The sequence below is a fragment of the Dryobates pubescens genome, chromosome 15 (assembly GCF_014839835.1).
Source record: "Dryobates pubescens isolate bDryPub1 chromosome 15, bDryPub1.pri, whole genome shotgun sequence".
In the NCBI taxonomy this organism is placed as follows: domain Eukaryota; kingdom Metazoa; phylum Chordata; class Aves; order Piciformes; family Picidae; genus Dryobates; species Dryobates pubescens.
In genome coordinates, this window is record NC_071626.1 from 7,906,815 (window position 1) to 7,920,571 (window position 13,757).

At 46.3% G+C, this 13,757-nt stretch overlaps 1 protein-coding gene across 1 annotated transcript in view; it reads right to left on the minus strand.

The window, feature by feature from the left end:
• Positions 1–13,757, minus strand: part of CACNA1I (calcium voltage-gated channel subunit alpha1 I) — a 187,210-nt gene that overhangs the window by 4,311 nt on the left and 169,142 nt on the right. Inside the window, exons 28-34 of the mRNA XM_009902560.2 lie at positions 13,213–13,346; positions 12,420–12,490; positions 8,788–8,866; positions 8,150–8,271; positions 7,091–7,420; positions 6,307–6,453; positions 950–1,063 (exon numbers count right to left, since the gene is read on the minus strand). Coding sequence (XP_009900862.2) covers positions 950–1,063; positions 6,307–6,453; positions 7,091–7,420; positions 8,150–8,271; positions 8,788–8,866; positions 12,420–12,490; positions 13,213–13,346 — 997 coding nt within the window. The remainder of the gene's footprint in view (positions 1–949; positions 1,064–6,306; positions 6,454–7,090; positions 7,421–8,149; positions 8,272–8,787; positions 8,867–12,419; positions 12,491–13,212; positions 13,347–13,757) is intronic.

Genomic DNA, 13,757 nt, shown 5'->3' on the forward strand with positions numbered 1-13,757 from the left:
CATTCTCCTGTGGTGCCAAGTGTAAAATTAATATTGACTTAAAAATCTGGGCACTTCTTTCTGGCCAGAGAGGAGACATTTCAAATTAATGGGAATGTTACAGTGTTTCACACCCACTGTCACCTTTCTGAAACCTCCAGCTGTGTCCAGTTCTGGGTGCCTCAATTCAAGAAGGATATTGAGACTCTTGAATGTGTTCAGAGAAGGGCAACAAGGCTGGGGAGAGGCCTCAAGCACAAGCCCTACAAGGAGAGGCTGAGGGAGCTGGGATTGTTTAGCCTAGAGAAGAGGAGGCTCAGGGGAGACCTTATTGCTGTCTACAACTACTTGAAGGGAAGTTGTAGCCAGGAGGGGGTTGGTCTTTTCTCCCAGGCAATCAACACCAGAACAAGAGGACACAGTCTTAAGCTGCACCAGGGGAAGTTTAGGCTGGAGGTGAGGAGAAAGTTCCTCACTGAGAGAGTTATTAGCCATTGGAATGGGCTGCCCAGGGAGGTGGTGGAGTCACCATCCCTGGAGGTGTTCAAGAGGGGATTGGATGTGGCACTTGGTGCCATGGTTTAGTAGTCATGAGGTGTTGGGTGACAGGTTGGACTTGATGATCTTTGAGGTCTCTTCCAACCTTATTGATTCTATGATTCTATTCTATGATTGTAAGAGCTGATTCTAAAGGTAACTTCCAGCTGTCTAAAAGATGTTCACTTTTCCATCCCAAATTCCTAAATACAGGCTCAGAGGAAGTTACTGACAATGGTGAAGAGAACTTTCAAAAACATACATCCCTTTTTTTCTCTTCAGATCCTTCTCCCCACTACGTCTCTGTGGAGAAGGTCTTGAGAAGTGATCTGGATTTATATTCCTCATCAGGGATGAGTACAGAGCACTTTGAAAAAGAAGGGGCATAAATACAGCACATGGTGCAACACGTCCCTGACCACCTGGGGCTAACCTTGATCTCCTTAGGACTCAGCTGAGAAGTGTTGCGATTGTCTGACTCATCTAGAAGGATGGAAGAGGACTTGTCTGAGTTGAGGGATAATGCTTCCATTTCAGCCAGCTGGACCTGCAGGAAGGGAAAGGAGCTGTCAGAGGTCATGCCTGACATCCATATTTCAAGCAGTCACACCGTCTATGGTGGATAAGTGAGAGCCTGTAGACCCGAGATCAATTTTAGGTTATATTCCTTGGATTTTTCTTGAGCCCAGACCTGGGCTGGGCAGGAGAATCCACTTTTTTTAAGGAAGGCTGAACACATCTGCAAGCAGCCCATGCCAGTCCACGCTCCTCTAGTGTCAGAACTGGAGGAAGGAGTCCTGAATCTGTCCCAGCGATACGGCTAGCACAAGGCCCTGTAAGTAAAGCCGGGTGGGGAGAGGGCTCCCCCAGGCCGGTGACAAGGCAGTCTGCTCTGCTGAGGGATGGATCCCTCTCTCTGAAGGCACCACGGACAGCCCTGCTAAATGTGAAAGTGCTTTCATTCCAGGGGTAGTCATGCCTCTTGCAGTCCATGCCAGTATCATGCTTTTCATATACTCTTACCTTCATCACTGAAATTCTGTCTCCCTCCAGCTTCCCCTCACCTCTAAGCTACCCAAGACCTCAGCTAACATGGTCTCCCATCCTGCTCTCCACCCCTAAACTCACCGCTCCTGCCCACTCATACATGTGCTCTCTTGCTTTCTGAAACCAAGTCTGGCCATTCCATCTCTCTCATGCTTGAGCCTCAGCTCTGCTCCAGTCCCACACCTGACCTTGCTTTATCTTTTAGCCTGTTTTGTACCACATCTGTGCCTCTCCCATTCCCTTTCTGCTAAGATTTCAATTCCCTTCTGCCTCTTATCTCTCTCCCACAATGCCTGAAAAGCATCTTCCTTTTCTAGCAGCCTAAGCAGTCTCCTGTGCTTGGCTTTCCATCCTTGGTCTCTAGAGTCTCACCCATCCCCACTACAGGCACCTGACTCTTTAGAGCTATATTCTGCCTTGTCTCAGTCAGGGCAGATAGTTTCCTGGCCATTTATCTTGTCCTCCCTTGCATTTGTGTTTGCAAGAGGTGGGTACAGTTTTTGTCCTATAAGAGCAGGTAGAGCACTGTGAGAGATGACTCCTTCGAGCTGGGAGTTGAGTGGCTTGTGCCAGCACTGAACTGGAAGAGGTCTTCATCCAAGGGATAATGTACTTTGAATAGACAGAATGGGAAACGAAAGTTGGATCTAACCGAAAGGTACAAATGGACTCCTTACTCGGGGTATTACTCTGACACTGGCCCGTTGGTGCCGTTCAAGCACGTACAGAGCCCCAAACCAACAACAGCTACTCAGAGCAGTGACACACCAGAGAGCCCACAACAAAGTGATGTCAAGCACGCTACACAGCCACCAGTCAGCAACTCTTTGTGTAAAGAAAAACAGTCTCCATTTGGTCCCACTTCACGTGCGTGCTCAGCCATTGCTCGCCTAAGTGCTTCTTACACCAGAACAGCCTTACAGCTATGCTTGTAGAGACGCCAGCATGAAATGCAGTCACATCTGTGCCTACCTTCTCCATTCCCAAAAGAGGGTTTCAACAAAAGCCAGAGTAGTCTGCTTTTCACTGAACCACTTGCTTACAAATTTTGACCACCCTGGGATCTACAAAGTGATGAGCAGATAAACTGGGCGTGTGGAGACATCATCCACAGCTGCTCACTGGCAAACTCCTGCCACTGGCTAAATGCACAGTCAGCCACCAATCCACAGATGTCGAACTGTCAGCCAAACCCTAGAGTGATAGGAGGGAGGTGACAAGAGGTAAACAGTACCAAAAAAAAACAAAAAGAAAGGGAAGTTTTGTTCCCATAGCTTCCATTACCACAGAATAATTTATCTTCTGACTAAAGATGAGGACCAAAAAAAAACTATCTGAAAATTGCAGTAGCGGGAGAAGGGGCTGTTCACCAGGAGCACAACCCATGAAAACTGCCAAGAACATCAATCTGAGACACTGAACCATGCACACAAATCCCTCCAAAAGTAACTGGTTGCAGGTAGAACACTTTGAAAAACAGAATGAACCTTTGCAAAAATCATTAATTGGATGAGCAATTGGTTTGAAAATAAGATACCAGCTGCATAGCTGGGGAAGGCACTGAGCACTTCTACTCAATGAAGCACGGAGCTTAGCGCGTATTAATAACTCTGAGCACATATTTAGGTGTTGTGTCCATCCACTGTGCTCAGCATCTTGATGGATTAAAGTGTGGCCAGCAGGAGCAGGGAGATCATTGTGCCCCTGTACTCTGCATTGGTTAGGCCACATCTTGAGTACTGTGTCCAGTTCTGGGCCCCTCAGTTTAAGAAGGACATTGAGACACTTGAACGTGTCCAGAGAAGGGCAACAAGGCTGGGGAGAGGCCTTGAGCACAGCCCTATGAGGAGAGGCTGAGGGAGCTGGGATTGTTTAGCCTGGAGAAGAGAAGGATCAGGGGTGACCTCATTGCCCTCTACAACTACCTGAAAGGTGGTTGTAGACAGGAAGGGGTTGGTCTCTTCTCCCAGGCAACCAGCACCAGAACAAGGGGACGCAGTCTCAAGCTGTGCCAGGGGAGGTTTAGACTCGAAGTGAGGAGAAAGTTCTTCACTGAGCGAGTCGTTCGTCATTGGAATGTGCTGCCCAGGGAGGTGGTGGAGTCGCTGTCCCTGGAGGTGTTCAAGGGGAGATTGGACGTGGCACTTGGTGCCATGGTGTAGTTGTGAGGTCTGTTGGGACAGGTTGGACTTGATGATCCTTGGGGTCTCTTCCAACCTTAGTTACACTGTGATACTGTGATACTGTGACAAATGAACGTTTTTGGCCGATACGTGATTTCTGGAGGCAGCCAGTGTACTGTTTTCGCTTGAACATACACCTGCTGAATAGGACTAGTTAAAAACTGTTTGGCCTGTGTAACTTGCTGTCAGTTCCTTCTGAGGCTGTGCACTGTATGCACAGAGAGAACTGTACTTCCAGATATGTTGATCTGCCAGAGTACACTAATTTAATGACTATGTGCACTGCTGGACAAAGCCTGGCTGTGACTCCACGTAGTGGTTTCCTGTTGGAACTTCCTCAGTCTTATACAGTGAAAGGTGAAGAGAAGCTCATGATCAACCAGGATTTAAAATTCTGAGCTGATTCCTATGATCAGAAATAAAAGTTGAAGCTATTCCTGCAGTCACAGGTGATTTCTTTTCATCTTCACATTTTAGATGCATCGAAATACCCATTTTGAAAAATGATGTATGGCTCTCCAACAGCCATTGGAAAATACGACCCAAGAATAGTTCTTTGGCTGTGATTATTCTGTTAAACTCTTTGCTGTGTCTGGGGGTTGCACTTGAAGGTTTTGCTGCATAGTTTCCTTGCTGAGAAGGTAAGAAAATCTGTTGTCTTTATTCCTAGACAGGATACTGAAGACTATCTGGACTGTTTTCAAATGTAGCAAACTAGCTGTAAATGACTTAATTTTAGGGTAATCATGTTGAAATGCCTTAGAAAACCTGATTTTCTGAGAAGGCTTGAGCACCAACTGATAAATATAAAGACTTACATAAAGCAGTGTTAGGGTTTGAGGCTAGATGACTTTAAGAACCACAGAGTGGAAGACCTCCAGGAGGTCTAGAATGGTCCCGAGATGGACTTGAAAGTGTAAATTGTTCTTTCTATCCCATGATTCTGCTGTTTCTTTATAAGCAGGCTGTACTGTCAGTTCTCTCTTTTCTCTCTCCTTCTGGGAAGGCATGAGTTTGTATCAAGCATGGGGAAGGATTTTGGGTCTCACTGCTGCCTTAGGAGGCCTGGGTAATTTTTCATACATAATTTTGGCCTATTTGGGCCTTATGTAGGAGGCATATGAGTGGGGGGTGTGGGGAAAGAGCACTAAAGCCTGAGTATTAAGGCATGGATAGGGGGGAGGTTTGTCTGGATATGTAGTAGATAGTATGGATTAATATATTCTGGGTTGATGTATTCTGTATTCTCTCTATATTTTTGAATACAAGTCTGTATTTCTCTCCAGTTCTGTGAGAGCATTTTATTTTGCTCCCTATGGTGTGTGTATGTGTGTGTAAAATAAGATTCTGTCTTGCTCTTTAAACCGAGACAGGCAGTAGAAATTGTAGCTCATTGAAAACTAGCAATTGGGCTGCATTAATGCAGCACCCACTTGTGAAGTGTTGCAATACTGATAAACTGCAGCAATGTTAGCATTCTGCTACTTTCAAAAGGGAAGCTGTGGGGACAAGGATTCAGCTGAGAAAAACCTGCAGCATCAGAGCTAGCCATCTGAAGCCAAACAAAAGGCTGTTTTCCTCCAGTAACGTGCCAATGAGAGCCCTCTTCCCAAGGTTCCTGGTTTCTTTATAAGCAATAGCAACATAGCAAGTCAGTTAGGGGAAGAAGATGGTGAAGATTGCCACTGATGCACTGATTTACTGTCAGATGAGCCACACTACTGTTACAAGTCTGACCGCAATCACAGCGTTTAAATACACTACACCGAGTTCAGAAACAAAATCAGTTCTGCTACTCACCTAACTTCTCCCAGACTACTTTGCTCCTGAAATCTCACAACCTGAAAGGACTAATTACTTAGGAAGTAGTTCTCTAGAGCATCTTCCAACTTTAGAAGCACAAGACTAAGCCATTGATGCCCTGCTTTTAGCAGCAACCCATTTGTCAGCTAACAGGTTCTCCAACAGAAAAGAGACTCTCAGGCTTTCTCAGTGGGCCCACTTAGTTTTTGCTCAAACTAATTAACTGGTTTTCACCACAAAAGAATCCTTGCTCACAGACAGGGACTCTGTTCAACAAGGCATTTAAGTGTGTGCTTAATTCATCAACCTCAACAGGGATTAAGCAAGCATGTTTGATATTAAGACAAAACCTATGCTTAAATCTCTAGCCAATTTGCCCCTGAGTGCTGACACCGGGATAAGATTCTTCGAGTCCTCTGTACAACATGAGCTCAAATCTCTGCTTTTCTTGCAGAATTGAACACAAGAGCTGCCAGGATGCCTTTGTAGTCATTTCTCTACAGCTCATTCAGTACCTCCTGACCTGTGTCCTTGCGCCTCTCACCATTTCCACCACCTCAAATATCTCTCCGTGGCTAACGAGGGCAGGCCTGTACTAGAGGCAGCATCAGCAATTCATGGCAACGACAGGTCAACAAGCTCTCTGTCTACACAATCTCCAGCCAGGAGCACGCATCGGATGACCTGCGGGCACGTGAGTGTGGGGGTGCAGGTCTTGGGGGGAGAGTCCTCTCACACATCCTCGTACGCAGGTTACCTCTTGCTTGTCATGGTTACACTTCTCGCACATGGCCGGCGAGGAGTAATGATGGAAGACGGAGCCCGATAGGTTATCGATGATCATTAACTCCCCGTCGAAGGAGTCCTTAATAATTAAAGAGACACTGTCCAGCCATAAGTTCTCCTAGGGGACAAGAAAGGGGGGAGGATGGGAGAGATCATTTTAAGAATGCCGAGCTTTTTGCTTCAAGGTTTCACGTGAATTTGGGGCTGGGTTCTCCACCCTGACTCATCTGGAGCAGCATCTTGTCCTGCAGGTACTTGCACAGGATTGCTCTGGGAGCATCTGCTCCTTGGGGTGTGTAACGGTGCCAGATTTCAATGGGAAGGGAAAAAAAAGAAACAAAGGAAACAAACAAAAAGGAGGGACTGTCTTCACTTATTGTCAGTGCACCACGGCACTGCTCACACCTTCCTTCCAGCTCAGCTGGAGTGCCTCGCTCCTGATCTGTCAGTTCCCACTCTCTTCTCCTGAACTCTCCTCTGAAATGTCCTCCTGTCACACCTTTATTTGATCTGTTCCACCCCTTCTCTGCTGGCCCTCATGTTCACCACGATGACAATGAATAGGTCCCACTGCTATCACAGCCTTGTCCCCACATGATTCCACCAACTCAAAAGTCTACTGCTGGAAGCAAACCTCATGCTCTGAGATGGAAAAGTCTATCTGTTACTGCTAAGCCTTCTGTCATCTAGGCTGCCCATCTTCTCCCCGCAGCTACTTACTGCACTCTGGTTGGTAAGCTCAAAAGCACACTCACCTGTGCTGGAGAGTAACATCTCATGCACAGCCGTCCTTCAGGATCTGTTCTCCCACCACCACCTCCTGTTCCCGTTCCTTTTCCCTGCTCCTTGCGCGACTTGCGGGAGCAGAACCCATGTGCAATTTCCAGCTCAATCTCAGCATCCATCTCTGCATCCTCCTGGGCCTCCTTGTTGCTGTCGTCGAGGTGTTTCATGAGCACAGCTACCACCACATTGATGAGGACAAACTGGGCTGTGAGCACAAAGCTAACAAAGTACAGTGGGGAGATGAACTGCAGGTTGCTGAGGCAGCTCCGGTCATCGTGGCTGCAGTCACGCAAGGTATCCTTGAGGGGAAGTTGGGTTTGAGAGGAAACGATGGAAGGAAGGAAGGACTAAAGTAAGAATACAAGCTTGGCTGCTCTTTCTGTCAAAACCCACTGATGCCAATGGAAAGAGCAAGGCAAACATTTCTGTTGTCCCCACCCCTTCTGGGATCATGACATCCCCAAGGAATATGGGACAGTGTCCCATCATACTTCAGTATAAATATGCCCAAAGGCACATATATATATTTATATAAACTGACTTCCAGATCATCACATTGCTGCCACTGCACATGTGAGCAAGAGCAAAAAAAAGGCAGTCCGGTACTGCCCTGTGCCATCCAGGCTCAGAAGCACCACGTGTTCAAAGAAATTCCCCCTCTCCATATGCTTTAAGGAAGGGTTATTTCAGATTGCCCTGGGAGCCATGCAAATGGGTGCCCCATCCAATGCACCTGCATTCAGCTTTAGTAACAGGCCTTGCAACAATAGATATTTCCTCTTAGTCTGGATAGTCTTATTGATTCTCCCAAGGGCAATTTGCACTTTTCTCAGCCAGATGTCTGTAGATAAGCCCAAGGTCTGAGTCACCATGGTGGGGGGGAAGGTCTGGCTCAATCAAGGACCTTATCTAGCATCCCCACTCCTGCACTCATTCCCTTTTCTAGTCAAAGCACTGCTGAGCAGAGCACATATCAGAATTTATTCTTCCCCCAAATAAGGACATCCACAACACTGAGGCTCAGTTACCTTCATGATTCCATTCCAGTTGTCACCTGTGGACACCTGGAATAGTGTGAGGAAGGCCATCCCGAAGTTCTCAAAGGTGGCATGGCGGCTCATGCCCTCACAGGGATTCTCATCATTGCAAACTGAAAGGAAGGGGATTGTGGCTATCAGTGGAGGATGTACTGCAGACAGTCAGATCAACAGGAGGAACTGGAGAGGGGGCCTTCAGGCTTCTTACAGTCTGGACACCTCAGGTAATGGCATCAGCGCCCTGCCCAAGAGTTGGTTGTTGCCTGGCAACACTGAAAAGTCCCTGGTGGCCCACTCCCAGGATATTGGGCAGCTCACAATATCCTCCCAACATGCCATTGTGCTTTGTCGATATTCCATGGCAAGGGATATGAATTATCATTCCCTGAGTTTTTCTTGTAATCTTGAAGGCAGTATCAATATAAGCAGTCCAGAAAAAGCAAAAGTTTAAGAGTGACAGAGAAAGCAGACACTGCTTTTAGGGTAATAACTGTTTCAAGGGAAATTCCTCTTAAAGGAGGAATATAGGAGAATAAACACCACCAAGTAATTCAGTCCCTTTATTGAGTGATTACTGATTCTGAGAAACCTCACCTTCCCAGCAGCAGCATGGTTGGTTTGAGACTTACCCAATTTTCCAAAGAGCTCCACTCCAAGAGCAGCATAGATGAAAAACAGGAGCATGAAAAGGAGTCCAAGGTTTCCCACCTGAAAGCAAATGGTGTGGTCAGCCTACCCCAAAGCCTGTTTCATCTCTACAGGCAAGTCTTTCTGTCTTTCAAAGCCTGAAGAGAACAGCAGAGAATACCCAATGTACAAATGCAACCAAACAATTGAGAAACCCCCTGTTGTAACTGGACTTGAAGGATGCTTTTTTCCCCAGATACCTCCACTCCAACACAAGCTCTGGCCAGGGCTGGCTAAAGTGTACAGTTTCTGGGCCAGATGAAGACAAGCACATTGGAGCAGGGGCACAGAAGTTGAAGGCGGTTTGGCTGAGTGAAGGATAAGCTATGGGTTACAGACACAGACATGCCCTGCGCTGCTGCAAGCCCCACAAAACTGCCTAAGTTGCTCAAAGTTATGCCCATGTGAAGAGCACAGCAGCAGTGCTCCATAGAGACTGGGACACCAGCACACAAGCTTCTGTCCTGACCCAGGCAGAGCATGGTGAGGCAAAGCACCAGCTACATGTGAAGGTTACTGCAGGCTTTGTGGAAGGAGTAGGCAGGTGGCAAGTAGGAAGGGTAAAGAGGTACTTGTGAAATGTGGGGAGATGAAGAGGAGAGAAGAGAAGAGAAGGCTATGAACAAGTCAAGAGAGAAAGCATCATTTTCTTTGCATCTCCTGAATAATAGGCAAAAAACCTGATTTCTGGGCCTTCAGTAGCTGCTGTTTGGAAACCCCCCAATACAAGCACTGCTGCTTCGTAGTGCACAAAGGCAGCAGTGCCACCAGCGCTCTCAAATCAATGCTTGCCTCGGAATCTCCTGCCAGGTTGTATGTGAGGAGCAGGAGCAGGCTGAACAGTAACAGAGAATGCCAGTAATGGTTAGCACATTGTTGGTGGAGCAATAAAAGGCAGGGAAAATGCAGGACCTCGCTGGTATATGGGTGCTTTTGGAAAACTGAGCAGTGTCTGATCTGAATGCGTGTTGTCACTGGGCCTTTGTTAGTACCATCCACTTCAGGAGTCTAATTTAGTCATGGCAACTGCTGTGTAATCCAAATTCAGGAGAGAAATAAATGATTCGGCCCACCCACTCCCCATGGCTGCCAGATCCTAGCTCCCTGCACACTCAGGGGAAAAAATAATTTCTGATGACTAAATTGGACACCCTAGTAAATGCTGTGAACATGCACTTTAGGGTCTGTCTACAGGCCATTAAGAAGTTAAGAAAACTTAGCTAAGGGCTACATTTCCAAAGGGCTCCTCAAAATTAAATATCTATCCACTATTAAGAATTGTTGCAGTATAACAAATACAGAAAGAGAAATTGAAACAGGACAACTGGAGATGCCTTCTATGCCATTAGCAAGCCAAAATCCCTGATGATTGTACTCTGGGCACATAAAGAGAAAGTGCAAGGGAAAGGAGAGCTTATTTTAAACTGCTTCTTTCAGCAAAGCCAATAAATCTTTAAGACCAATATTTCAGATAATTCAACTGTCCCCTGAAGACTCAATGTGTGAAATATGGAGACTAAATTCAATCTTCTAACAGTGAAGCTGGGGGACTTTGGCCCTGCTTTAAGTGCACAACTTTAACCACAGAGTAATTTTTTAATTTTCTGTTATGTGACTTTATTAAACTAAGCCAACCTGTTACAGAATGAAGTCAATGGGAAATGGATTGATCACAGGCTTTGATGCTGGAAGATTTAAGCACTGCTTTTTATTAACCTCCAGGGAATACGTAGAGACTAGACCTTTAGACATCTGCCTGTGAGGGGTTTGTGGCAGGTATTAATGAACATCCAAAAAGACCTGACCTACCATCTTTGTTAACAAAGGAGCTGTAGGTGAGTGGGAGACAGAAAAGGCAGAATTTATGAAGTATGGAAGAAAATACTTGTGGTTTGTGGCTAGGAACCACAGCAGAGGCTTGAACTGAGGTCCCACCTGTGCTTTTTGCCATCCTGAGCAAAACACCACTGCCTGATGACTGTTTCTCCTTTGGCATGCCAAGGATACCAACACTTCCTTTTCTCTTATTTATTCTCTGTATTTTGGGGGTAAAAGCTGAGTCTCACCATATAAGTCCAAATATACTGCAGAGTCCTCTGAGCAAAGGCTTTTAGATACTACTTCAGCCACCTCTTAATATCTGAATGCATTTATCAGGATTTCAGAATAAATATGCCACACACATGCAGATGCTGCATCTGAAGATCTGCTCCACTACAGATTCTTGCCTGCAGTTGTGGCTCCTGGAATGGAAAAGAGCAAGGTGGAAAAAAGCTGCACTGAGCTAACCTTGGTCAGCAGAGCCAAAACTAATAAATGTTACTGGCCCAAGGCTGCCTGCTATAAGAATACCCTTAATCTCAGGTCCATCTCTAGTTCAGTGTATCTCAGGCCCCAGCTATCTTGGATGATGATATTATTTTATATCCTACATTTTAATGATGTAATAATAATTATTAGATGAAACCAGAAATTATTATTGTTTAATAAGCAGCATGGATGATCATACAGAGCTCAGGACTCATAAAAATTCACAGTGTTCCCCCCTTGCTTTTGTGTCCTAATGTTCCTCTAATGCAGATTGACATTTATTGTCACCAATATCAGAAGTAAGCTCCTTGGGTAACTACTCATGCCATTTTCAGATTGATTCTCAGCTCTGCATCAGTCACCAAGACTGTTAGCTGATAAATCAACTGATAAATGCCCATGCATTTTGATATCATGCACCAGAGCTGCCTGCTCAGGGCCTGCCAGCAGAATGATCTGATGTATGATCAGTAGAGTCACTTGGTGCCATTACTCCGTGCTTAACAATTCTCTCTCAAAGATCTAAAAGGAAGGGGACAAGTCTCCATGACTGCTCATCCATCACAGAGGCTCCTCACAGTGGGCTCGAAGCCTGTGTAAAGCACTGTGTCAGCATCTCACTTGGGAACAGCTGCCGCTCACAGCTCATGAAATCCTTCTGTCTGGCTGTCTTGCAGTAGACACTTAACTGCCGGCTGCGTGAGCCACAACAGAGAGCGTTGCTGCTTCTCCTGCAGGAGAGGCTCCGAGACACAAAATGATCCAGGAGGAGAAAAGAAGAGAAAGTAGGAAGGGGGAGGCAGTGGCTAAGATAAGGAGTGATGTGATATGATATGAGTTTGAGAAAAGGAGATGAGGGGAAAGAGGGCACATGCAGGGAAGGGTAAGAGGGGCAGAGATGCTAAGATCTCCTTTCTTCATGAAACGGTTGCCAGTCATCACTCTTCCTTTCTATGGAGTGGGGAGAGAGGAGCTGAGCACTAGCCACAAGCAGTTAGACACTAGATAGACATGATGGGGAAAATATGCCCTTATCCAGGAATCAGGCTTTATTTAAGTCATCCACTGAAGAACCCTTGTGATTGACATGCTAACCTGGACAAGACTTGTCTGAGAACAGCTATAGCCCCATGAATGACATGAGAACATGGACATCACCTTCAGGCAGTTGCCTGCACAACACAGTAGACACCACCTCTGAGACTCCATGAGAATCAGCCCTTTGGAAAAGGGGTGCAGAAAAGGAGAAGCTTGTCTGTTTTACCTGTGGCAGGGCTTGAACAACTGTATCCAGCAGTGCTCGCATTCCTGTGGCCATCTTCAGTAGCTTCAGGACTGCCACAACAAGCACAAGAGAAGTGTCACTCACACTAAGCTCAGAAGGTCCATCCATTCTGTCAGTTATGACTGGCAGAGATACAATATTAGATGTCCTGTCTCCCCTTGACCTAGAAAAACTGGATTGTTCCTCTCAGACCTGTCCTCCCTTTTCCCTTTTGATTGTACAACCTCAGTGGTTCTTACTCCTCCAGACCATCTCCTAAATACTCTGTTTCCACCCCCTTCTTCTGCTTCACTTCAACAGTCTGGCCAAGAACTCTCCTTCTCCTAGCAATGTGCATCACAATTCTCCCTCTGCTCTGATTTTTCATTCCATCACTTTCTATTCCTCCAACCTCCATGGTAAGGCAGCTTAGTACATCTGGTCACCACTAGGAAGATTTAATCCCCTCCCTGTACAAACATCGATCTGCGTGGTGGCCCCTTCTCTGAACACCACTATCAGACTTTCCCCATAAGAGAGTAATAGGGAAAGCTCAGGTCTCACTTGATTAGCAGATTGTCCTGGCCCTTCATCTCCCATTAAAACCACTGCATCTCACTGCTTGGCTAAAGGAAGCCAGAAAGCCTTAGACTCTAGGCTTTCCTTCATCACATCCCCTGCTACTCTCCCAGGGCTAGGTACAAGCAGAGCTGGTGACTGTACAGCCACAGATCAATGAGTCCCACTCCATGTCCACCTAACACCCCCTGCCTCCAGCCAACGTCTCTCTCACCCCGGGCAATACGCAGCACCCTCATGATCCGGATGATGGTGGGGTTAATTGGGAGAGCAGCATTGATTTCAATCTCTTCCAGCGTGATGCCCATGACAGAGAGGAGCACAATGGCCAGATCTAGCTGGTTCCACCTTAAGAAGATAAATTGAAGAGAATAAAAGATGAAGGAGTTTTTCCATTTCTCTGTAAAAGAAAGTCAATTGCCTCCACTTCAACCTAAGTATTTCTCTATGTATGAGTTCAAGGCCCCAGTCTGAGTCAGTCTATATGGACATTTGCAGACAAACAGGGATTCACTGCACACACCCTGAGCAGCCAGAGGCAAGCCAGGCTGATCTGAAAGCATGGAGCTGTGTTACTATGGTGCTATGCTTTGACTAATGGGCTCAGCTTTTTACAGCCTTACTACTTCAAGTCAGCTTCCTTATAAAAGTTCTGCTTCAGCATGCTCCCCATTTGCCTCAAGGGCAGGGAAACAACAGCTTTCTCTAACCCCACCTCATTTGCTTTCTAACCTAACCAGCAAATGCCAACCAAGGGCT